Below are 26426 nucleotides of genomic sequence, written 5' to 3'. Positions count from 1 at the left end.
TAAATGATGTTATATTACCATCTAACTTTATGATGGCATAAAATTTTCTTCTATTTATTTTTTTCCTGTACTTTTTTGTTCAGTTATTTTCAGTTATGGCTTACTTCATAATCTTATTTGGGTTTTTCTTGGCAAAGACATTGGAATGGTTTGCCATTTCCTTCTAGTGCTCATTTTATAGATGAGGAAATTGAGGCAGTTAAGTAACTTGCCCAGGGTCATACAGCTAGTGTCTGAGACCAGATTTCAAATTTAGGAAGATGAGTCTTCCTCACTCTGAGCTAGGCACTCTGTTTACAATGACACCTACCTGAATTCAATGAACACCAAATAAAATGGGCATTTTCCTATGCATAAAACAAAAAAGGACTTCTTTCTCCACTTTGTCCCTTCCAAGTACCAGATATCCTCTTCTACTTCTCAGCCTCCTTTTGTGTCTTGTTTTTCTCTATTAGATAGAATATAAACTCTTTGAGGGCAGGGATTGTTTTTATATCCCCAACTCAGAGGATAAGGCCTGGAATATAATATGGGATTAATAAATTCTTGTTGACTTGACAAAAAAATTTCTGTTATGAATATTTTGGTGTAAATGGGACCTTATTTTGATGTACATGGGACTTTTCTTTCTACATTTGTTCTCCTTAGTGTATCCACGTAGTGGTAGAATTTCTGGGTTAAAGGATAAGGCATTTTAGCCACTTTTTTAGTAAAGTTCTTAATTGTTTTCAAGAATTTTTGGACTAATCCACATCTCCAATAAAAGTGTATATAGACCTGTTTTTATGCTGCCTCTTCAACATTATCTTTGCTCATCATTTGTCAAGACCCATAAGACCCAAGATAACAATTACTGTGAAGAGTTCATATTCAACAAGCATTGCTAAAAAAACTAGAAAGCATTCTGGAAGAAATTAGGGTCAGACCAGTATCTTATACCATATATCACTATGATTAGATATATAACAGATATAAATGGTTATATTTATTTTTGCAAGGTAATTGGACTTGCCCAAGGTCATACAGCTAAGTGTTGTGTCTGAGGCCAGAAATATAAGCTATTACTATCCTATGAAAGTATATTCCAAATCCCAACAATAAAATAATAAAGAACTCTGTCCCAGACAGAGTTATGAAAGATAATTGATTTCATTCTCTTTCTAATTTTTTTTTTGTCACAAAGATATTAAACTTTTATCTCCATTTTTCATTTTTTGTTTATTGTACTACGTGATATAAGTTGTTGGTCTAAACTTTGTTTCTGTCAAACAATGTAAGTTTTCCCCAGAAGTCTTGTTAAATAGGGAGTTCTTCCCCATTTCAGTTTATGCTCTTGAATTTATCCATCACTGGTTTCTTGAGTTCAGTTATTTCTTATTCTTCTTATTTAATCTCTTCTATTTTTATTTCTATTATTTTTCTATTTTAAAAATCAGACCAAATAGTTTTGATGATTGCTTATAATATAATATAATTTTGTCTTGAAGCACTATTTGCTCCCTTCATTCTGCCTTTAAAAATTATTTGCCTTGAGATTATAAACCTTTTATTACTACAAATTAATTTTATTCAAAAATTTTACTTTCAAAAAGTACTTGTAAAAATTGATGGAGTGAGAGTAATAATTACTTACTTAGCTTCACGCTGATGTTTCCATATAGCAGTGAACATTTTGCTGTGGTCAACACAAAATTTTTCTGTACTATAACACCACCACAGAAGTCCTTTCCTTGTGAATTTGTTAATTTGACCTTTAAAAAAAGACATGGTTATTTAGTAAAGACTATTAGCTACAATATATATTAAAGATTTCATTTTTTCCTCCCTGCAACTTTGAGACAATGTCTGCACTTGACTCAGACATTTGCTTACTCTAGCCAATTATTTAGCCCCCTTCAGACCTCATTTCTTCGCATGTAAAATTAGAAGATTGGCCTTGAACTCTTGATTTTAAAACTGTGATCCATATTTTTCTTTTCAAAAATGACATTTTTAAGGTGCAGCCAATATTAAAATCAATGTAGTTATAATAAATAGGATAATGGGGGGAGTGTCAAAAATTTAGTCCAGTATCATTTTTGTCACTTACAAATATTCAGTAGATATTGCCTTTTTTATTCTACGGTAAGTATATTCACGGAAAGTTACCAAATTCTCAGTTGAGGGAGAAAAAAAAAACATTAAAAATTCAAGTGGTATTTTAATTTAAAATGATTTTTACTTTCTACAATTATCTTCAAATGTAGAAAAATGCAATTTCTTAGAGAAGATAATGAAATTCAGTGGCCTTGCTTTTTAATCATAACAATATAAGAAAGAAAATAGAACATAGTTGGTACTTAATAAATGCTAGTTGGCTCATTAAACATGTCTATAACCAAGAATTTCCAAGTCTTTGAAAATATTGATGATATTTTTCTATGTGGTTCTTTTTTTTTCCTTTAAAAAAACTATATATACACAATTTACACACATGCTATATCACCATATTGTCATTATAAAACTTGGGGTTTGGCTAAATTCTTAAGTTAAGGTTTTTAACTTAGCAAAGGTCATGGTCTTCTTTGGCAGTTTGATGAAATATGTGGATTATTTCTCAGAATGATACATTTTAAAAAAGATTATAACGGAAACCAATTATATTGAAATAAAGATGTAAGGGACAGCTAGATGGCATAGGGGATAAACCATCAGCCTTGGAGTCAGGAGGACCTGAGTTCAAATCTGGCCTCAGACATTTACCAGCTATGTGATCCTGATTGTTTCTCTATAAATAAATAAAGATGTAGTTTTCTTCTCATCTAAATTCAGACTCCCTAAAATCTACTCAGGAAAGCTTTGGAGAGGGGGATGGCCTATGGAGCCCAGTTAAAGAATACCATGGGCTAGATGAACTCTAAGTCTCTTTTTATCTCTTAATTCTATGACTCTATAGAATTATAAATCATCTTCATAGAAGGGAATCATTGAAGTCATGGGAATAAATAATACTAAAAGGGGGGGGGAAGAAATATAGAGAGAATGAATGATCAAAAGAAGAATAATCATGTAAAAGAGATTAGAGAGGTAGGAAGAAAGCCAAAATAGAACATCCATCTACCTTACTTGACTGACTGGTCATACAGTACACATCCCTACATTGAAAAAACTGCTATCTTATTAAATAGGAAAATCCCAAAGCATTTAAAAGACCATTATCACATGGCAAACTACAATCACTTGACATTGTATAGGAACAGCCAAAGGACATTGTGATTGCAGACAATATTAAAAGATGGAGACTCATCAAAAATTTATTCCAGCATCATTTTTGTCACTCACAAATGTTAAGTGGATATTACTTTATTTTATTCTTGGGTAGAATACATTCACTGAAAGGTACCAAACTCAGAATTTAGAGGAAGTTTTAGTTGAAGGGAGGAAAGCACTCAAAAGTTTAAGTGATATGGACATTGCCTCAACATGCTTTTTTTGAAGTAAAGAAAAAAGATCTATTAAAACTATATTATAAAGTGCGGTCATCAAAACTATCTGATACTGGCTAAACAATAAAGTAAAGGATCAGTGGAATAAGTTAGGTACATAAGACACAAGAGTTAATTACTATAGTAAACTAATGTTTGATAAACCCAGATTCCAGCTTCCGGGAGAAGAATTCACCATTTGACAAAAATTGCTGGGAAAACTGGAAAATCATATGGCAAAAGCCAGGCATTAACCAACATCTAACATCCTACACCAAGATAAGGTTGAAATGGGTTCATGATTTAGATATGAAGGATGATACTACAAGCAAATTAGGAGAACAAGGGATAGTCTACCTCTCAGATCTGTGAAGAAGGAAGGAATTTAAAGTCAAATAACAACTACAGATGATTATGAAATGCAAAATAGAAAAATTTGGTTACTTTAAATTAAAAAGATTTTGCACAAAGAACCCCAATACAGCCAAGATTAGAAGGGAAGCAGAAAGGGAGAAAGAAATGCCAACCATTCCAGTATTTCTGAGAAGAAAATCCCAAATGGGTTTCACAGCGTGGTACATGTTGAAGAATGACTGATCAGCAACAACACATGTGAATACACACATAACTACACACAGAATCTTTAATGTTTATTAAAAATGGTTTTACATTTACCTGCCATGGAAAATTTTGGAGAGTCAGTTGGTCATCCTTCAATGTCACATTACTTTTAGAACTGAGAATTCCACATGCACACTGTTCTTCAGTAAGAAGAACATGAAAAACATAAAGAAAAGTCACTGAAATCTGGATTAAAGGTAAATTCTTAAGTTGTTATAAAACATTTATTCATTAATATTTAAAATCTAATGTTGGTTTTAACTCATTCTTTCATAGGATTTAGACAATATTAATCATAAAACTTCAAGGAATTTATAATTTATATAATATGACATAGTGTAATGTAATATATTGTCACATAATAAATATAATAACAGTAATAATCAGTAGAGTTTGGTGGACTTCACCCTTTTTTCCCCCATCATGAAGCTGAAGTTTGCTGACTTGGTATCCTTCTGTGAGGAAGGATAGTTCTTCCTAACAATGAAATGGGTCAAACTTCATAATTTTTAGATCATCATTTATAAAATAGAAGGGAAAAACCTTGGTACATATAAATAAGAAATTATCTAACCCTGTGGTATCAAACTCAAATTAAAACAAGGGCTGCTAAACTATACACAAGAATCATTATAGGTTACATACTGACTTAGTTTTAAAATGGAATATTATTGTTATCTATATTTTATTGTATTTTTGTTTATTTTGTTAGTGATTTCCCAACTCCATTGTAATCTGCTTCAGGCCATGCTTAGGAATATTGTGGGCTGTATGTGGCCTATGGGCTGCATGTTTGACACCTCTGGTTTAACCTGTAGTACTAAAGTCTGATTGAGTCCATTTTTTTTTCTCTTTGATTTGTATACTTACCATTTGGAATACATGATCTGTGATCCTTTCCAAGTTTATAACCCTTTGCACAACTACACATAAAAATTTCCTCTCCTGGGTGACAAAAGTGGTCACATCCTTCACTTCTCTTGGAATGACATTCATTTTTAGCTGAAATGGAAAAATCACAAAAAAGTAATGTAAGCATGGAAAAGAAAATCTCATTTATAATCTCATTATGCCCATTTTCTCAGATTTGACATTCTAACATTTTCCTATTATATCTTCATATAACCATTTTTAGGACACACAGAACATATAAAATCAACAACTAGAGAGGTTAGCCAAGATGGTGGAGTAAAGGCAAGAACTGGCCCAACTTCTCCTCCAAATCACTCCAGATTTCTTCAAATAATGACTCTACAAATTTTAGAATGTCAGAACACCCAAAAAAGACAGAGTAGAACATCTTCCAGCTGAAAGTAACTTAGAAAATCAGCAGCCAAGTCTGTGACAGCATGGTGAGGTCCAGTGTACAGTCCCCTGCAGGGTGTGTTAGTGCAGTGCTGGCCCCAGCCCAGTCTACATCAGTAAAGCAAGAACAGGTCGAAGGGCCTCTGAATCAGTGGCACTACTGGTGGCTTCCAGACCTCCCAGCCCAGAGACAACAAGGACAACTTGGAAGGTCAGCAGAAAAGTTCTGTGGCAATGCAGTCCTGGTCCCAGCCCAGGGTATCAGTATAGCAGGACTCTATTGCTTTAGTTCACTAGATCTTACAGCTACAGTGGGATGGGGACACTCCTAACAATTGCAGGACAGAAAAGAGTGTGGGCAGGTCCCTTGAAGGATCTCTGAAAACAGCTTTACAAAACCCCTGAAGCTTGGGGTAGAGCACCCTCCACCCTGGAAACTGAGCCCTACGTTAACAAAGAGTTAAAGGAGCTGATTCAAGAGGATGGAACCAAGATGGCGGAGATGACACACATTTCTCTCTGACCTTCTCTACAACCCTCAGACTAATTAGCAAATCCATACTCTGAATTAGCTTTGGACCAGGAGAACCCACAAATTTTGGGAGTGCAACAAATTACTAGCAAAAGAGAACTTTGAAGATCATCAGATCTCCTAATGGAAATTTCCATGAATATTACAGCCTAATTCTGGAACTCCTAGGTCAAGTAGAAAATATTACAAGCATCCAAAAAAGAAACAATTCAAGTATAGTGAAGCCACAGTCAAGATAATAAAAAATTTAGCAGCTTCTATATTAGAGGCCTGGAGGGCTTGCATTACGATATTCCAGAAAGAATACAATCAACAATCATATATTTATATATCTATATAGAAAAACTAAATATAATTCTTCAGAGGAAAAGATGGTAATTCAATGAAATAAAAGATTTTTAAGCATTTATGATAAAAAGACCAGAGCTGAATGGAAAATTTGATTTTCAAATACAGGACTCAGGAGAAGAATGAGGAGGTAATCCAGAAAGTGATATCATAAGGGACTTAATAAGGTTTTTATCTGTTTATATTACTACATGGGACAAAGATACTTATAACCTGTTTAGAACTTTTACATTATTCTCCCTGTTTGAAGGAGTATATAGAGAGCATAGGTATGAATAGAATATAAAGTCATAATATATAGAAAAATGATATTAAGGGATGAGAGAGGAATGTCCTAAGAGAAAAGGAAAGGGAGAAGTTGAATGGTCATACAATGGTTATCTGTCATAAAAAATAACTATAAAATGGTTATCTGTCATAAAAAAGAGGCAAGAAAAAGCTTCTACAGTGGAGGGAAAAGGGGGAGGAGAGAGTGAGTAAACCTTACTTTCATCGAAATTGGCTCAAAGAGGAAATTACTTATTTTTCAATATGGGTATAGAAATTCATCTTATTTAGGAAAAAAATAAGAGAAAATAGGAAGAGAATAAGATATGGAAGGGGGAAGGGCGACAAAAGAGAATATTGAGGGGGGGGAGTGGTCAATAGCAAAATACTTTTGAGGAGGGACAGGGTAAAAGGAGAGTAAGAATAGAAAAAATGGGGGAAAATATAGTTAGCAATAGTAATTATATAAAGTTTTTTATTTTCTTTTTTATTATAACTTTTTATTTACAAAACATTACAAAACATGGGTAATTTTTCATCACTGACCCTTGCGAAACCTTCTGTTCCAACTTTTCCCCTCATCCCCTAGATGGCAGGTAGTCCAATGCAAGTTAAATATGTTAAAGTATATGTTAAATACAATTATAGGTATACATATTTATACAGTTATCTTACTGCACAAGAAAAATCGGATTTAGAAAGAATGTAAAAATAACCTGAGAAGAAAAACAAAAATGCAAGCAAACAATAACAGATAGAATAGAAATGCTATATTTGATCCACACTCATTTCCCATAGTTCTTTCAGTAGGTGTAGCTGGTTCTCTTTATTACTTAACAATTGGAACTGGTTTGAATCATCTCATTGCTGAAGAGAGCCTCTTCCATCAGATTTGATCATCATATAGTATTGTTGTTGAAGTGTATAATGATCTCCTGGTTCTGCTCATTTCATTCAGCATCAGTTCATGTAAGTCTCTCCAAGCTCTCTCTGTATTCATTCTGCTGGTCATTTCTTACAGAACAATAATATTCCATGACATTCATATACCACAATTTATTCAGCCATTTTCCAATTGATTGGCATCCATTCAATTTCCAGCTTCTAGCCACTAGATAGAGGGCTGCCACAAACATTTTTGCACATACAAGTCCCTTTCCCTTTTTAAAGATCTCTTTGAGATATAATCCCAGTAGAAATACTGCTGGATCAAAGGGTATGGACAGTTTGATAACTTTTTGAACATAGTTCCGAATCGCTCTCCAGAATGGTTGGATCTGTTTACAGTTCCACCAACAATGTATCAGTATCCCAGTTTTCCCACATCCCCTCCACCACTGGTCATTATCTTTTCCTGCCATCTTAGCCAATCTGAGAGGTGTGTAGTGGTATCTCAGAGTTGTCTTAATTTGCATTTCTTTGGTCTATAGTAATTTGGAGCATCTTTTCATATGGCTAGAAAGTTTCAATTTCTTCATCTGAAAATTGTCTGTTCATATCCTTGGACCATTTATCAATTGGAGAATGGCTTGATTTCTTATAAATTAGTCAGTTCTCTATATATTTTGGAAATGAGGCTTTTATCAGTACCTTTGGCTGAAAAATGTTTTCCCAGTTTATTGCTTCCCTTCTAATCTTGTCTGAATTAATTTTGTTTGTATAAAAACTTTTTAACTTGATATAAAAAATTCTATTTTGTGATCAATAATGATCTCAAATCCTTCTCTGGTCACAACCTTTCTCCTTCACAGGTCTGAGAGGTAAACTATCCTATGTTCTTTTAATTTATTATAATCTTATTCTTTATGCCTAGATCATGAACTCATTTTGATCTTATCTTGGTGTACAGTGTTAAGTATGGGTCAGTGCCTAGTTTCTGCCATACTAATTTCCAATTTTCCCAGCAATTTTTGTTAAATAGTGAATTCTTATCCCAAAAGCTGGGGTCTTTGGGTTTCTCAAACACTAGATTGCTATAGTTATTGACTGCAATAGTAATTATAAAAAGGAATTTTGAAGCAAGTTTCTCTGATACGCCTCATTTCTCAAATGTAGAGAGAAATGAGTCAGATTTATAAAAAAAAAAAAAAAGAGCTATTCCCCAGTTGATAAATGATCAGAAGAAATGATCTCATGCATATCATTTGACCACAATACCACTACCAGGCATGAATATCAAAAAAGATTTCAAAAAAAAAAAAAAAAAAAAGGGAAAGGATCTATATGTTCAAAAATATTTGTAACAGCTCTTTTCTCAGGGTAAAAAAATGGAAATCAAGGGGATGTCCATCATTTGGGGAATAGCTGAATAAATTGTACTATGTGATTGTCACGGAATATTATCATTTTATGGGAAATGATGTGCAGGATGCTCTCAGAAAAAAACAAACAAACAAACTTGGAAAGTCCTCCAAAGAACTCAAGAAAAGTAAAACGTACTGTATACAAAATAATAGCAATGTCCTGGCATGAACAGCTGTGAATAAATTTGCTATTCTCAGCAGTATAATCATCCACTACTACTCTGAAGGACTTAGGAAAAATCCTTCCCATACTCAGAGAAGAAACTTATTGTGTCTGAATACAGAGTGAAGCATTCTCTCTCTCTCTCTTTGTTTTTCTTTCTGTGTTTTTACCTTTATCTTTCTTGAATTTTTTAAAAATTAAAGTAGGAGATTTATGTTTTCTTTCACAATATGACTTTTATGGAAATGTTTTGCTTAACTTTATAGAAGATTTCTTAATGGGGGCTAGGAGTAGGAATAAGGAAGAGAATCTGGAACTCAAAAGTTTTAAAAACAAATAAAAAAAGTGTTATAAATGTAAATGGGAAAAATATTAAATAAATAAAATTTAAAAATAAGATAAAATCAACTACTTTTAAAGTGAAAACTTATAGATTTTTCTAATTAATTGTAAAAAATAATTTTGAACATTTGCTTTTTAAAAAATTTTGAGTTCCAAATTTTTTCCCTTCTTTCCCCTTTTCTGTCCTTGAGAACCCAAGCAATTTGATATGGATTGTGATAATGTACTTTTAATAGAAATATTGGGAGAGTTAAATAACTGAGAATGTATTCAATATTTATTTTTTGCCTAGACCCACTATTCTCAGTCTAAAATTTCTAGGGAAAAGAGATTTCCAAGGCTTAGAATTCCTAAACTTTTCTCTTTGTGTATTCCAGTACACAATAACATAAATGGTGGAGTGAAAAAAAGTACTTTATCTGAAAACAGAAAGTCAGGAAAATTTGAATTCAATTATGTTCTTAGATACTCCCTAGTTTTGTGGCCCTGAACAAATCATTGGCTTCATTTCCTTATCCATAATTACACTTTCACAGGGTAGGTGTGATGAACAAATGAGATAACATATGTAGAGCACTTTGCAAATTTTAAAGCATAAGATAAATACCAGTTATCATTATTAAAATTCCTCAATTTTTTTTGAAGTTCCTAATTGTATATATAATACTTAGGGTTTATAAAATACTTTACTAACAGTAAAGAAAATAGCCCCAGCATTTTTATTTCCATTTTTCAGATGAGGTTTAGAAAGTACCACTGACTTGCACAGGCACAAAATTAGCAAGTAAATGACACAGAACCAAGACTTGAATTCATGGTCCATGCTCTTTCTATTCTACCACATTTCCTAGTGTCACAGTAGGGAAAAGTATACAGAACAATATGGAATGCTATTGAAAGGTCAAACAGGCTGAAAATAAGTTTTGTTGTTATATTGTTCAGTTGTTTCAGTCATGTCCAACTCTTTGTGACTCCAGCTGGGGTTTTCTAGACAAAGATACTGGAGTGGTTTGCTATTTCCTTCTTCAGCTCATTTTACAGATGAGGAAACTAAGGCAAGTTAAGTGAGTTATGCAGGGTTACACAGTTAATAATTGTCTGAGGCCATATTTGAACTCAGTACTCTATCTGCTATACCACCTAGCTGCCTAAAAATCATTTTAGTAATAAAATAATAACAAATCAGATTATATGTAATACTAGCAATCACAGCAACTAATGAGCCTAAGCTTAGGCAAATAGTATATTTGCTCTCTCCAAAAATGACAAAGAATCTTCATTTCTGTATTTTAACATAAACCCCAAAGTATACCTGTATACTTTCTTTTGTCCTTTCATTCCTTGTTTCCTCATTTCATTTAGGATTATATAAATATCTACAAATCTGAATTCAGTTACTCATTTTTTTTCCCCATTCCTTTAGCCTGGTCCCCACCTAAAAGTAAAATTATAAATGAATAAAAATCATAGACCTTCATGGGACACATAATCAATGAACAGCCTTCTTAAAAAAAAAAAAAAGGCACCATGAAAAATGAGCTACTTTTAATGACATCATCATTCAAAGTGATATTCTTCCTCTGCATGAGTCATTACTCAGATAATCTTATTTATTCCACACCTGTAATTTTTTGACAGAGGGAATTCTCAGCAAGGAAATCACCTTTGTCAACCCATATCAGCAATCGCTCTACAAATTATGATTTCAAATTGGTTCACAGTGTTCTGAGAGATTAAGTGATATGCCCATAGTCACAGAGTAATTATGTGTCCAAAGCAGGACATGATGCAACCCACATTTTCTTGACTCCAAAGCAGACTTTTATATCTACTACAACACGATGTTTTGAATTTAGGTCATAGACTTAAAATGTTTACATCAAAAAGATGGTTCAGAAACCATCTGTCCAAGCCTCCCATTTTATAACCAAGGGTACAATGATTCTGCAACATACTAAAGATGTACAACATAAATTTCAGTGTAATAGAGGGGTGGGGACTGACTGGCATTCTGATATTTGTGGTTCAGAAGGATATGGATTTCCTCTCAGCCTGGAATGTGATTTGGACTATCACAGTCTTTGAGCCAGAAGGCAGATTTAAGTCACATCCAGGATCTTTGAAAAATATGTAAACTTTATTCAAAAGAACAGAGAGGAAGGAGTAAGGATAGCATAAATTAAACAAGAGTAGCAGCAGTGGATGAGATGGTATTCCCAATCTCATCTGGAACTTAACCAAAATGAACTGGAACAGCACCAGGGAATATGGTCAAAGAAGAAATAAAGGAAATATAAGCTACATGTAGCAGGGAAACAAGAGATTGAGATGGATTACAAAATTCCTGCTGGCTAGAACAAAGTATACCAAAGCAGCTGATAGAAAATTCCAAAAAAATCTACTTTCCCCAACTTCCTCTCTCCAGTAACAGCTGCTATTATATACTTTTTTCACTGCTTTTCCCTGAACACTACTTGTATCCTGATCTTGCTTCATATATAAAGAAACCAGATTTGGGAATAAAGACTTGTTTTATATACTTAGTTCATTCTGGGGAAAGGAGAAAAGCTAGGTTGAAATTCACAAATTCTAAATTAAAGCAAAAAAACAAATTTAAAAAATTTTCCTAACTGAAGGCTCTGAACTATTATATTAATATTTTTTCATCTGATATATATAGATATAGATATACATCCATAAAATAACCAGAAAAGAGATTGGGAAAACCTGAGAATTCTTAAATTACCTCCAGACACTTTAAAAAATTAAGAAAATTAACTTAAATTTTTTTTTAAACTTCAAAAATCTAAAAATTTTAAATTAAAAGATGTTTAGATTAAAAGTAAGCAAGTGGTTCTACAGGTATGCGACTGATTAAATCTTCTGAGACAAAGAAAGCCCAGAAGAGAGGAGAGAGACTCAAGAAACAGTCATGTCCTAAACCAATGTCCAGGGAAAAGATAAATGGAACTTGGGAATCATAACAGCTTTGCTTTTAGATGAGAGGAAGAACAAAAAAGGCTCAAATACCACTTGGCCACCTCTGCCTTCACAATAACACTCACTGGGGTTATATAAGATAATTTCTTTTTATTCTTTCATACAAAGATGAGCAGTTTACTATGCCTTCTTGCTGCATTCAGAGTGACCTTTATTTCACAGTGAGCACTCCCATTGTAGTCATTGTAAATGTTATAGAAAATCCTTATGCCAAAGTAGCTCTCCTTTCTAAGAGGGTCAGACTACTAAAATATATTACTTATAATGAAAAATAATTTGCCTTATATTTTATGTAACTTTATAATCTATGAACAGAAGTTAACATCCAAAACAAGGAAGGTGTTGCTAAAAGATATCCAGGACATGCTAGTATTCATTATTATTAATTGTTTGTAGTTCTGTTGTGAAGATAATAATTTTGTCTTAATATAGCTCATCTTTTTTTTTTTTTTTGCTAAGTAATTGGGGTTAAGTGACTTGCCTAGAATCACACAGTTAGTAAGTGTTAAGTGTCTAAGATCACATTTGAACTTAGGTCCTCTTGACTTCAAGTCTTGACTTCAGATATTCTTCTATCTACTTTGCCATCTTACTGCCCCTTGATATCACTTTTACTTATATCGTTTTCATATTGTTCAAAGAATCTTATTTTCTAAAAGGAAATGAATGCTTTTAAACTCTCTAATGGAAGAAATAGGTTCACTTCTGCCACTGAGTTCCTATGCACTTAAATTAGATTAGGGATCTCCCTAACAGTTCTTCCATCTCCTCAAGTACCATTACATTCTACCTCAGTTATTCAGCAATAATGTCACAATTACTCACTTTTTTGAACAGAAAATCTGAGAATCTTCTTGTCTACAATTGCCTCCTTATATTCCATCTTTTCCCTATTCTTCATTCCCCCTAGCATTTATTTATTCCTCACCCTCAAAGCAACCTCCTATTCCTCCATCCTCTGAGTAAATACTGCTTGTCTATAATTTTTCTTACCTCCTTTCCCAACAGATCTTATATTTAACCAATTTACCATTATACTGGTCTCTACTCTCATGTACTCATCACTAATCCTATTGCTGCTCAACTCTTGTTGAACTCTAGCCTTGGATTATTCTCACCATCTGTTTTTCTCTACAACTATTCAAATGCATCAGAATGGAGTTTGAGGAAATCAGGCAATTGTGCTGATTAAATAGATGATAAATTATCTATCTTCAACTGGACTTTCTCTATAATGAAGTGATGCTTTTATAACCTTATTTTATCCCTTTTCATGTGTTATGTCCCCCAATAGAATGTAAGCTCCTTGAGGGCAAACTTTTTTTAAACTTGTATTTGTTTCCACAGTGCTTAGCACAGTGCCCTCCAATATATATTCTTAATAGATGCTTGTTGCCTTTCTGCCAGTGTTATTGAAATGTAATTATCAAAATATATTTTTAAAAAATCAGATTCATAGCCCTGGATTAAGCACCTCTGTCTGGTAGCACAATGCTAAAGGTTTTTATTTCCTACATTTCTTTTGCTTTTTTTCCTTTTCTTTTCTCTCTTTCTCTTCCTCTTCCTTCCTTCCTTCCTTCCTTCCTTCCTTCCTTCCTTCCTTCCTTCCTTTTCTTTCTTTCTTTCTTTCTCTCTTTCTCTTTCTTTCCTTCCCTCTCTCCTCCCTCCATCCCTCTCTCCTTCCTTCCTTCCTTCCTTCCTTCCTTCCTTCCTTCCTTCCTTCCTTCCTTCCTTCCTTCCTTCCTTTTCTTTCTTTCTTTCTTTCTCTCTTTCTCTTTCTTTCTTTCTTTCTTTCTTTCTTTCTTTCTTTCTTTCTTTCTTTCTTTCTTTCTTTCTTTCTTTCTCTCTTTCTCTTTCTTTCTTTCTTTCTTTCTTTCTTTCTTTCTTTCTTTCTTTCTTTCTTTCTTTCTTTCTTTCCTTCTTTCTTTCTTCCCCCTCCTTTCTTCTTCCCTCTCTCCTCCCTCCATCCCTCTCTCCTTCCTTCCTTCCTTCCTTCCTTCCTTCCTTCCTTCCTTCCTTCCTTCCTTCCTTCCTTCCTTCCTTCCTTCCTTCCTTTCATCCTTCTTTCATTCCTTCCATCCTTCCTTCCTTGAAAGAAAAAAGAAAGAAAGAAAAAGGAGGGAAGCAGGGAGGAGAGGAAGAAAGGAGAGAGAGAAAACCCATGCACCTACTTACATTCTAATGGAGGAGAAAACATATAATAAATACGCACATACAAGAGAGACAGCAAAAGTAAATTTAAAAAAAAAGGTAACAAGAGTTGGGGACCCAGGAAAAGGTCTTCAGTGCTAAGTGGAGATTGAACTTTTGTCCTGAAGAAAGCCAGAGCCAGAGATTCTAAAAAGATAAAGTGAGGAGAAAGAACTTTAGAGGCATGGGGAAAGCCATTGTAAAAGTTCATAGGTGAGAATTATGTATGTGAAACACAAGTACAACTGGATTGTAGAGTAAGAACCAGGTCATGAAAAGATTTAAATGTCAAAATAGTTTATCTTTGAAACTAGATATCATGGAAAGCCATTGGATTAATTGAATAAAGAAGTATCGTGGTTAGATCTGCACCTTAGGAAAATCATATCTCCCTTAAGATTTTAATTAGCTCCACAAAAATGTTATTCAAGGTGATGGCAATTAGGAATATAATATATAGAGTACTAGGCCTAGAGTTAGGAAGAACTGAATTAAATTACATCTACTCCCTATGTGATCCTGGGCGAGTTACTTAACCGTCTTTGCCTCAGTTTTCTCATCTGTAAAATGAGCTGGAGAAAAAAATGGCAAACTACTACAGTATCTTTGCCAAAAAAAACTCCAAATGGGGTCATGAAGAATTGGACCTGCCTGAAATAGCTAAGTAGCCACAATATCCAGGGTTATTATTATAAGGATCAAATGTGATAATATTTGTAAAACACTTCCCAGATTCTAAAAGGCTATTATAAAAATGCTAGCTATTATTGTTACTAGCAGAAGAAATAATTAGTTAATAAACACAATATATATGTACCCAATTTAGCACAGAAAGAGGAATTAAGCTGGTAAGATTTAAGTACAAGTTTATATTGTGATCAATCACTTAATTTGCACCTCTGCAACCAAATAATGTAATTTTGTGACATTATGATGAGATTTGTTGATTTATTAATGATATTATTGTGAAATAATATTGGTAGGGAAAATGTTATTTGGGTTATGTTTACATTTTATTGATACTTTTGATCCTTCCTCTTTTCTACTCTCTCTCTCTCTATAGAGTAGATACTCTCTATATACAATAATCAATATATTATAATCTATAAATTATATATATTTTGCATATAGAGTACAACCCATATAATAAGCATTTACTTCTGCTTATTACTCAAAGTGACATCCAATAATCCTGGATGTCACTAGAAAAGGAACCGTTTTGGTTTTGTTATAAAATGAACATGAGGCTCATCTGAAAAATAAATTGTCGATGAGCAGCCCAGCTACAACAATGAGTTTCTACACTGGGAGTTCCCTACAAGAATCAGATTACAGCTTCTTACCAGAAAAAAAAGCTCTATGATGGGAAGAGAATGGGGAGGGAAAAGAAAGTGAATTAGAATTGAGAATATCCCTGATAATTTCATGAAAGGAAGAAAATTAATTCACAGTCTGGGCTCTTACCATATTCACAATTCACTCCCTCAAACCCTTCGAGGCAGCTGCAAATGTAGCTTCGAATGTTATCCATGCATACTCCATTGTTTAGGCAGGGCTGGGAGATACAAGGAGTACCAGCTGTGGGAACATTAATGAAATACAGGAAAATTTAAGAATTGCAAAACATTTATGGAATGTAATTACCTATAATAAAGGATACTATTCCCAACGTGATTTTACTTTCAACCTCTACCTTAGACAGTACTTTTATGAGAGCATCTAAAAACTGGCAATCTTGGCAAGCTTAAATTTTGATTCTTGGTCCCAGTCTAATCCATGTCTGGGTGAGATTCTTCAGTGAGATAGCCAAAAGACAAAGTCAGAATATAGTAGAACCAAAGGTGAAGAGTAATTAAGGTAACCAGTCACAGAATCATAGATGAAAATGGAAGGGTCCTTCATGGATATTTAGTTAAATATGCTCCTCCCAGCTCCATCCCACTTTAATAAAGATGAGAAAACTAAAATACGAAAATCTTAAATTTTGCCCTTTTTTGCTCTTTGCATTCTTAAGCCCTAATAGTATTTTTTGGTATATTTTATTTTTCTAAATTCAATTTAATAAACATTTATCAAGAATTTATATTGTACACTGCACCATAGCAGACTGTGGCTGTGAAGACAAAAAGACAGACCTTGTCCTTATATTCTTTCTTTTTTTCCCCTTCTTCATTTTATAAATTCTTGCTTTATTATATAAAACTCCTTTCTGACTCCATACTTCTTTCCTAAATTGAGACTGACATATACAAAATCTCTTCAAGAATGGACAATGCAGGGGAGAAGGGAAAACAAAAATCTAACCTATGAGGCCAGTTACTCTATACTTAACTCCAAGCCTACAACAGTTTTTCTCTCTATATCTGTTTCTGTCTCTGTCTCTGTCTCTGTCTCTCTCTGTCTCTCTGTCTCTGTCTCTGTCTCTGTCTCTGTCTCTCTCTCTCTCTCTCTGTCTCTGTCTCTGTCTCTCTCTCTCTCTGTCTCTCTCTTTCTCTCTCTCTCTTTCATTCTCTTTCTTTCTCTCTCTCTCTCTCTCTCTCTCTCTCTCTCTCTCTCTCTCTCTCTCTCTCTCTCTCCTGTGTGTCTCTCTGTCTCTCTGTCTGTCTCTGTCTGTCTGTCTCTTTGTCTCTCTGTCTGTGATAACATCAAGTCAGGGGCTTCATTACTAATAAATAGTTGGGCTTCCTTAGGACCCCATCCATGGATACAAGATTCATCACATTCTACTACTGTGACTAGTGTTGGTGGTGAATCTACTACCATGTCACTTTATAGATAATACACCACCTAGAGTCCTCTTGAGTCATTTCTCCAAGGTTTAGAAGGATGTAGAACAGATGTGAACTTTTTGTTGTCAGTTATTATGAAGAATCATTCCAACATCTTCAGCATTATGTATGGGAATCCAAGAAGTCATTGGAGAGTGAAGGCTAGATGCTTAGATGACTCTGGTTCAGTTCTTCAATTTCCCCCATTTAGAAGGACATTTCTTCCACTAATGTAACTGAACACTGTAATTTTGTAAGTGATCTTCAAAGATCTTGACCAAAAAACTTGTGTTCAATCTGGGGATGAATTGAGTCATAATACTTCTAGTTATGTGACCTAGGTTAAATTACTTTATCTTTTTCAGGGTTGGATTCCCTACAATTTCTTTCTATTTCTAAAATTCTGTCAAATAAAAGTCAACAAGAAAAAAAAATCAAAGAAATTCACTTACCCATATATTGCCTCCAAAATGAATTCTGTAAGATAAAAAAACATTCAAACATTTAAAATGGCAGTTTCTCCCTTCTAGTCTCACTTCCATAAAAGCATATATTTATTAAAACATGGGCCAAAATACCAGTGTGATAAAAGTAGGATTGCTTTTTGGTATTCATCTGGATGGTTTGAAAGCTGGCAATGAAAATGAAGATTTCTCACATCATATTTTAAAAATTGGAGTGATTGGGGGCAGCTTGGGGGCAGCTTGGGGGCAGCTAGGTGGTTCAATGGATAAGCACCAGCCCTGAAGTCAGGAGGATCTGAGTTCAAATCCTACCTCAGACACTTAACACTTCCTGGCTGTGTGACCCTAGGCAAGTTCCCTTAACCCCAATTGCCTCAGCAGGCCCCCTCCCTCCAAATTGGAGTGATTGAAGCTTTCATTGTTCATCCTTTGGCTTTGCCTCTTCAGCTGAGACTCCTACCCAACTAGTTTGGAATGAGTCCAGTTTCTACCTCTATACCCACTCCAATTTTTGAAGTGGTTCACTATCTGTAAAGAATCACAGGTATTTATACTCATCTTCACAGAGAAATTAAAGTAATGATGAAAATCCTCCTTCAGAAAGCTGACCTTCTTTTTCTCTTGGGAAGGGGGAAATAAAGGAAGAAGGGAGAAAAAAATTTGGGACTCAAAATCTTACAAAAATGTATGTTGAAATCTATCTTTACATATAATTGGAAAAATAAAATGCTATTGAGAAAAAAGAGAAATGTGAGCCACAGGGCTGCTTCAAAGGGATCTGGCAAGTCTTGGGCAAAGTGTGTACTTTGGTTCCATCCCTACTACCTCCTCAAATTTTGTTCCTTAAGCCAGACTATTTTGCTCAGGAGCTGGGACTCTTTGGTGGGCATATACAATTACTTTGTTTCACATGCTGTTACAGAATTTTATAACAGTTTAGCCTTCCTCCCATGACACAATAAATACTAGCTAACACAGTAGTTTGCAGATAGTAGGTGCTTCATTAATATCTGCTGAATGAATATTTATTCAGTTTGTTGCCTGGCAATATTTTAAGAACAAATTCTGCAATTGTTTATCATTCTTGGGTCTGTTGCCTTAAACAGATCTGAACTGGCTTCCCTATCACTATGGCCAAATTCCTATGGTGCTAAGGCTGCTAAGGGCTAGATCTGAAGGGAAATAACAATTATTCCTAGAAAGGCCTTCTGGGGTCATGGTTTGTAAGAATCATTTGTTCAAGATGCTTAGGGAAGATGCAAGATAAATAAGACTTGGTGTCTATTAAAACAGTTTACAATCTATTAGGGGCAATAAGATCTACACACTATTAGCTATTGCACAATAGAGGATATAATTAATGTACAACTATTGTGTAAGTGTATTTACTCCTATATGGCTGTCCAGTGCTGGGCCTGGAGTCAAGAAAACCTGAGTTGAAATCTGACCTCAGGTACTTATGAGCTGTGTTATCCTGGGCAAGTCATTTTACTTTTTTTTTTTTTTTTGGCCTGTTTCCTCATTTATAAAATGAACTGGAGAAGGAAATGGCAAATCTTTCCAGTATTTTTGCCCCAAAAAAATCCCAAATGAGATCAAGAAAGGTTGTTCACAACTGAACAACTACCATGTGAAAGAACAGGGCTTGATTCACAAGTCACTGAACAGATTACGAATATCCTCCAGGGGAAATGTGACATGGGTGTGAAATTCAATTAAGACTACAGGATTTTAGCTTTGAAAGTCAGATGCTATGCTATTTAAAACCATAAAGAACTGATTATTGGTTCTATCATTTAATCTATAAGGGGATTTTTGAAGCTGAGAGGCAATTTGTGTGGAATAATATATATGAAAAGAGGTATAATTTACCCTGTAAGAGAGCCTCAGAAAATGACATTCTTTTGGTTGAATAGTAATTAGTGTCAGATGACAAGAGTATGTTTATTTTTATTTGCTTTATCACCAGCTAAAATTCAAGGCAAAGAGCAAATTATTTTTAAAAAGACTCAAACAATGAGGCCTGATATATAGCAATCTGTTGGCATTAAATACATGAAGATAGTATAGACATTAGATTAAATTAGTCTTCTTCCTTGATTCATATTGTGTTTTGAAGTTTATTTGTAATAATAATAACAGGTAACATTTGTATAGCTTTAAGATTTGCAAAATATCTTAGATTTAGATATACATATATTTCCTCATTTTATTCTCATGATAACCCTGTGAAATGGGTACCATAGATATTATTGTTCTCATTTTACAGATAAAACTCAGGCTGAGAAAATTTAAATAATTGGTAATGAGGTCATCCACTTAGCAAATGCTAGGAGTGATATTTGGAACTAGTACTCTCCTAACTCCAAGCTTTATTCTTTTTTATTAATAGTATATGAAACTTTCTTTCCCCTTTGGTCTGATGAAAGAAAAGGAGGGACTGGCTGGGGATATAACCAGGTTATTATCTCCATTAAAACTGGAGACCATTCCTGTGACTTACCTGGCTGTTGGTGTAGGATTAAGTCAAAAGGAAAAATCCAGTTTAAATACTGCCTTTTCTATGAAGCCTTCTATGCCTCCCCCTGGCCAATAACACTTTTCCCTCTAGCATCTTACATATTACTCTATATTTCACTTTTCTGACATCACAGATATCTCTGATCTAAATAAAATTCTCTCACTAGACTATAAGTTTCTGGAGGCAAGGATTCTTGTCATAGTTAGACTTTGTAATTCTCCTATTGCCTTCACTATGCTCTATATGTGATAGACATTTAATAAATAATTGTTGACCTGAATTGAATTGGACTTATCAGCCCTTTGAAAAAAACCTCAAGAAATATGATGAATTCCAGAATTAATGACTAAATTTCATAGATGGTCCTGGTCTATAGGAAAAAAAAATTATTAGGATATTAGGATAAAATTTCATTTTTATTAGGATAATTATTAGGATAAAACACTAACAACTCTCATAAAGGGCATTTCAATCTAGGAAAGCCATTTAAAAAGAAACCTGCCTTCAACTTCCATTCCTGATATTGGTGCTAGACTTAGTTTAATTACCTGAATGGCTTCAGTTCAGGTCAGAACTCTTGAATTCAAGCAATTCACCACACCAAGACTATAAGGTAATGTTTTCTAGTATGGATAGTAAAAAACATTTATTCTCAGACATGAGATTATCAAAGTCAAAATAGACAATTTTTATAATATAAAAAGAACCTTTGCACAAGTTGGCCACTGCAGTTAGAATCAAAATAAGGATGTAATGGAAAGAAATTTTTATGTTAAATATCTCTAATAAAGGTTTGATCTTCAGAATCTATAGGTAACTAGTGCAAATATATATGATCAAGAGATATACTCAAGTGGAGGAACAGTTTTCAAAGGAAAAAAATACAGGCTATCAACTATCATCTGAAAAAAATTTAAATCACTAAAAATCCCCAGGGTTATTCTCAAATTCAGCTGTGAAGCAGATGAACATAATTTGTTCCTTTTATTAGTATCCTAGCAACAGAGAGAGATGGAGAGAGAGCAATACTAAGATAACCTCAAAGTAAAAGAGTAGCAGTGGGGGTTTTTGTGTTTTGTGATTTTTTTTTAAAGCTACTGAAGTGAAAAACTCTGGGTATGGAACATTGTATATGCTATGTGAGTTAATTAATGTTGATTGGTTTGGGTGAACTGCTTTATTCCCTCTCTTTTAAAAACCTTTGTTATCAGGAATGACTCTCTGGGTAAGGGTGGAATATATGGAAATTAAAATGATTTAAAAACAAATCAATTAAAAATAAAAAATGAAGTTGGGGAGTAGTCCCTTAATATAAAAATCAATTAATCTAAGAAGTCAATTTTGAGTCATTCTATTCCACTTTAAACTTCAGGTCTCCAATCTGTAAAATGAAGGAGTTAAGTAATCAACAAATTCTTTCTATAGCAAAATGTTCTACATCTAGTTCTGATCTCTGCTAGATCATTGTTATGCTTTCATCATAAGCACTGCCACCAAATGATATAAATCAAGGCTTGATTTTTGTTCTGTTGATTGAATTTCAAAAAGTGTTAACGATACAGAAAATTTAAACATGTGGGTACATTTCCCCCAGTTGTTGTTCAGTCATTTTTTAGTTGTGTCTGACTCTTCATGACCACATTTGGGGTTTTCTTGGCAAAGATATTAAAGTGGTTTGCTATTTTTTTTCTCTCCAGTTCATTTGATAGATGAGAAACTGAGGCAAACAGGGTAAAGTGACTTGTCCAAGGTGACATGGCTATCTGAACTTGAATTTGAATTTAGGAAGAACAGTCTTTCTGACTTCAGACCAATTGTTTTTTGTTTGTTTGTTTGTCTGGGGGCAATTGAGAGTTAAATGACTTGCCAGGGTCACTCAACTAGAAGTGGTAAATATCTGAGGCTAAATTTGAACTCAGGTCCTCCTGACTTCAGGGAGGTGCTCAATACACGGTGCCACCTAGCTGCCCTCCAGGGTAATTGTTTAAAAAAAAATTTACCATTATATTCCTCTGTACATTTGTGATTCTACTTGCTTAGGGTTCTGAATATACTCAATTCTTTAGAAAGAAATTTGTTCCCAGCCCTTCTGTGACAGCAAAGTCCTTCAGGAAGTTTGACTGATTTGAATGTGTAATTTTTTCTTTTGTGTTGAACAGTAATTCAATGATGTAAAAACAACCATAAAATTTCATTTTGCTCTGAATATGTCAGTATAAGATCCCTTCCCCCATTTTTTCTACCATTTTTCTTTTCTTTTCTTTCTTTCTTTCTTTCTTTTTAAAGGAGGCAGGGTTTAAAACTTTGAAAAACTCATTCATGTTCTAGAAATGAAAGATTTAAGCTACATAAAAGAGTAGAACTGATGATCAAAGACATGTCATTTGGCTTATTTCAAACACTAGTTTACATAAAGCCTTTCCTGATCCCTGCAAATGCTGGTGTCCTCCTCCCCAAATTACCTTGTATTTATGTTTTATATGCATATATAAGTATATATGTATGTGTATACTTATATATATTCATATATATGTATCTTGTGTGTGTATGCACAGAGGCACACACATATAGTGCTAAGCACCGTAGTCAATGCTTAGCATAGCACCTGACACATAGTAAGACATTTAATAAATATTTATTCTTCAATATAGGGGGGAGTATGTGTGCATACATAAATACACACATACTCTCTCTTGGTCTTTCAAAGCAGAGCCCAATTTCTTTTGTTTTTATATTCCTCAGCATCCAACACAGTGCTTAGTATATAGTGGGTACTTAATAAATGCTTGTTAATTGATAGATGGAAGGAGCTATTTTAAAAAAGCATTCTGACAAGAAAGGGGACAAATGAGGGATATTTTTTAAAAATACACATAATTTGAACTCCAGAGAATTCCACTCTCTATGGTGTGTAGTTGGTTTTTTAAAAAATTGTTATTGGGGTTTTTTTGTTTCTTGTTTTTGTTTTTCTTTGCTTTTTGGTTTTTTTGGGGGGTATTTTGATAATAAATCAAATTACCTGAATTATAATGAAGCCAGAAAGCCTCCAGAGGAAAACACATGGACACAGTTTTAGAACACAGAGAACATATTTTCAGACTTTCGTAGGACACACAAATGCCTTATTCCTGCCTCTGCTTTATGCTATCTTGACAGGAAATAAGAGTTGCAAATATCCAGGGCCCCTTGCAAGGGAAATCGGAGCAGTACACTGCAAACTTCTTGTAACCACAAGTGAACACAGCCCGCTTCACATAAGTTCACAGCATATGGACATGTAAGGAAGTCAGAACTCTTGGAAACTTATTAAAGCAGACTTTGTAGTAACGAGATGGAAACCTTTATTCAGAATGAACTTTTAAAATAGTTTTCTCAGATCTATATAGAAGCAAAAATCCAAAGTGTAAATTAAATATTATACTATCAACAACCTGAAATGTTCTCACCTTATATTCTAATTAGACTAATTTTACTGTTACTGCCTTCCAGTAAACTAGGGAGTTGTTTAAAATAAATATGCCCCCTGATTTGGACTTCTTCCAATGCATACCTGGCCACATGTGTCAAGGTAATATAACTAATCCAAACACTAAATCAAGATGAAATTTTTATGTAGGAATTTAGTTCTAAGAAAGGTTATTTTGTTCTCAAATATGAGTTGACCTTTTTGAGACAAGTAGGTTTTTCTGTTAAATATATAGATTTATAGCACAACAGGGAAAAATCTATTGCTATGCATGATGTCTAAAGCTGTTGATACCACTAACTTGCCAAGTTAGGAGGAAACATTGCTATGCTGGAACACACTTGGTCTTTGCTCTCTCTATATGCATTTATGTTGAGTGTGATTCTGTGATTGACCAATTAAAAATTAGGATCTCAAGTACATATCCTACAGTAAACCACCTGATAATTTGTTGGCATAGTGGAAGAAAGTGTTGACCCTTTTATAAGACATAACTAATTAAATTTTGTTCCTTTGACACCTGAAATTTCTGCAGGATAGCAAAAGGTGAAATGATTAGAAATGGGGAAAAAAATGTAGTACATACAGTATTTTCATTGTTTTCAAACACTTCCCTTGCTTCTTCATAAACACATATTTCTTCAAAGCATTCTCTTTCCAAATTTCCCTTTAAAATCTCCTCCAAAATAAAGCTTCTGGCACGTTTCGCTCTTACCATAACTTCATTTGCCTTAGAAGCCGGCCAAAATACTGGAAAGCAGGGCAAGAAAGCACGTGAGGTCAATACTCAAAGCAATCATTCAATAATTGTTGGATCTCTGATTTTTAATAAGTCCATGATATATGGATGTTTTAAAAATAAAATAAAATCCTAGAACCAACTGACATTTGTGCTGATGCAAATACCTTTTTCATTTATTTAAATTTATTTAAAGAAAAGTGAGTCTGTACTAAAACATGACATAAATTTAAAATACCAAGGAAATATTCCTGACTCTGACAGTAACTAGCTTTGTGACCTCGGACAAGTCTCATAAAATTTTTCTTTAAGACCATTTCTATAATTTAGTATGATTAGTGTAACTTTATTTTTTATATATTTTTTTCAAAGTGAGTCTCAGTTTCCACATCTGTAAGATGAGGAGTCAACTAGATTTATCATTTGAAAAAATTTCCCTTTCATTATGAATTCAACAAACATTGCCATTTTAATAAAGAAAACCTGAAAAATGGATTATATATATGAAGCTATTGCACTCTTCTTAACATATACATTTTAAATATACTTATTTCATTTAACAAAGTTTGCGTATCCTTCTAAATTTCTTTCTTTACTCTTCCTTATATTTTAAGTATTTTCCTTAAGTACTTTCCTTAATTTTCCTTCCTTTTCTTAGATTAGCTAATAAGATTATTTAATTATCCTATAAGATCTTTAACTTCTAACATTTTATAATTCTATTTTCAGTGAAATTTAGATGTATTTAATTCCATGTTAAATATGAAATGTATAATAAGAGATTTGTAATTTAGAAAATTGATCTTATCTTATAATCAGTATCACTTTCTTTCAAATGAGATTATTTTAATCACATCACTTATTGGAATAATAACCATTGAAAATATTTAGTCGTTTTGGTGAATGTAAGATCTTATTTCTCCTGTTCGCTTTTCAAAATTAACAAATTGACTGTGAATTTATCTATCTCTCCTTTCTTCTTTTCTTCATTTTGTTATTTTATTATTGTAGAAAAGTACACTTTTGCTCAGGTAAATTCAGTAATTATAAATGCTTAGAAGAGAAAGTCTCTTAGACCATTTGGGAGAGAGGGAAAATGACAGAGCATAAGAAATACTTCTTATTCTTCTACTGCTTAGGCTATCATTAGACAGTATTCTGGATAATTTTGTTTCACAGACTTTAAAAGGGGATTTCGGTGAAATTGATATGGAAAATGAAACAGGAAAAAAAGGATCCCTTTAGCAATGAAAAAAGACAGTGCCCTGATTAATTTGCTCCCTGAAAAAAATAACCACCTTTCAGATTTGCTTCTAGGTTGTCTCAAAAAGGCCATCAGTACAATGGAAAAATGAAAGTAGTAATATAGTAGAATCAAATGTCGTACCTGACTGCTCTGACTGATGGAGAGAGAAGGCAAGGAAACATAACTGCAGCATCCAAAAGCAACCCGCCATTCTGATAGTCCAGGCTAGTTCAATGGAATCCAGTGGCATACCAGTGGGTCTTTCAAAATAGTTAAGCAAATAAAGAATGTTAAAAGTTCAAAGTTCACTGCCATGGGAGTGGGAGGGAATGAGGGAGGAAAGAAAGAAGACTTGCTGCTACAGGATGATTAGTCAGTTATCTCTTGACTATCTCCAGATAACTATGGACTTTTGACTATATGAACCAGGCAAATCTTTGCATTTCTCTATCTAGGGCTCATTTTGCTCTCATTTAGAAATTCTGGAAAATTTTAGAATACAGCTCAAATCTAGCTCAAGTCTAGGTCTTCACAGATATGGGTCAAAGAATCCCCAGCATTTAGTGCAAGCACTAAATTTAACAATGTATATATTGAGAACAAGACAGCTCTTTATTCTATCTCACAGAAAATGCAGAAAATATCTAAATGCCTCACAGTAACCTATAAACATGCAATTATTTTCTA

At 33.7% G+C, this 26426-nt stretch overlaps 1 protein-coding gene across 1 annotated transcript in view; it reads right to left on the bottom strand.

Annotated features, from left to right (window-relative positions):
- Positions 1-26002, bottom strand: part of PROZ (protein Z, vitamin K dependent plasma glycoprotein) — a 30490-nt gene extending 4488 nt beyond the window's left edge. Inside the window, exons 1-7 of the mRNA XM_003765726.4 lie at positions 25881-26002; positions 24341-24504; positions 17756-17780; positions 16000-16113; positions 4956-5087; positions 4140-4225; positions 1634-1751 (exon numbers count right to left, since the gene is read on the bottom strand). Of these exons, the coding sequence (XP_003765774.2) occupies positions 1634-1751; positions 4140-4225; positions 4956-5087; positions 16000-16113; positions 17756-17780; positions 24341-24504; positions 25881-25989 (748 nt within the window). The 5' untranslated portion in view covers positions 25990-26002. The remainder of the gene's footprint in view (positions 1-1633; positions 1752-4139; positions 4226-4955; positions 5088-15999; positions 16114-17755; positions 17781-24340; positions 24505-25880) is intronic.
- Between the last annotated feature and the right edge of the window lie 424 nt (positions 26003-26426).

This window comes from Sarcophilus harrisii, chromosome 3 (assembly GCF_902635505.1).
Source record: "Sarcophilus harrisii chromosome 3, mSarHar1.11, whole genome shotgun sequence".
NCBI classification, from domain to species: domain Eukaryota; kingdom Metazoa; phylum Chordata; class Mammalia; order Dasyuromorphia; family Dasyuridae; genus Sarcophilus; species Sarcophilus harrisii.
Note: the sequence above shows the minus strand (reverse complement) of the source record. Positions and strands in the feature narration are given on the sequence as shown.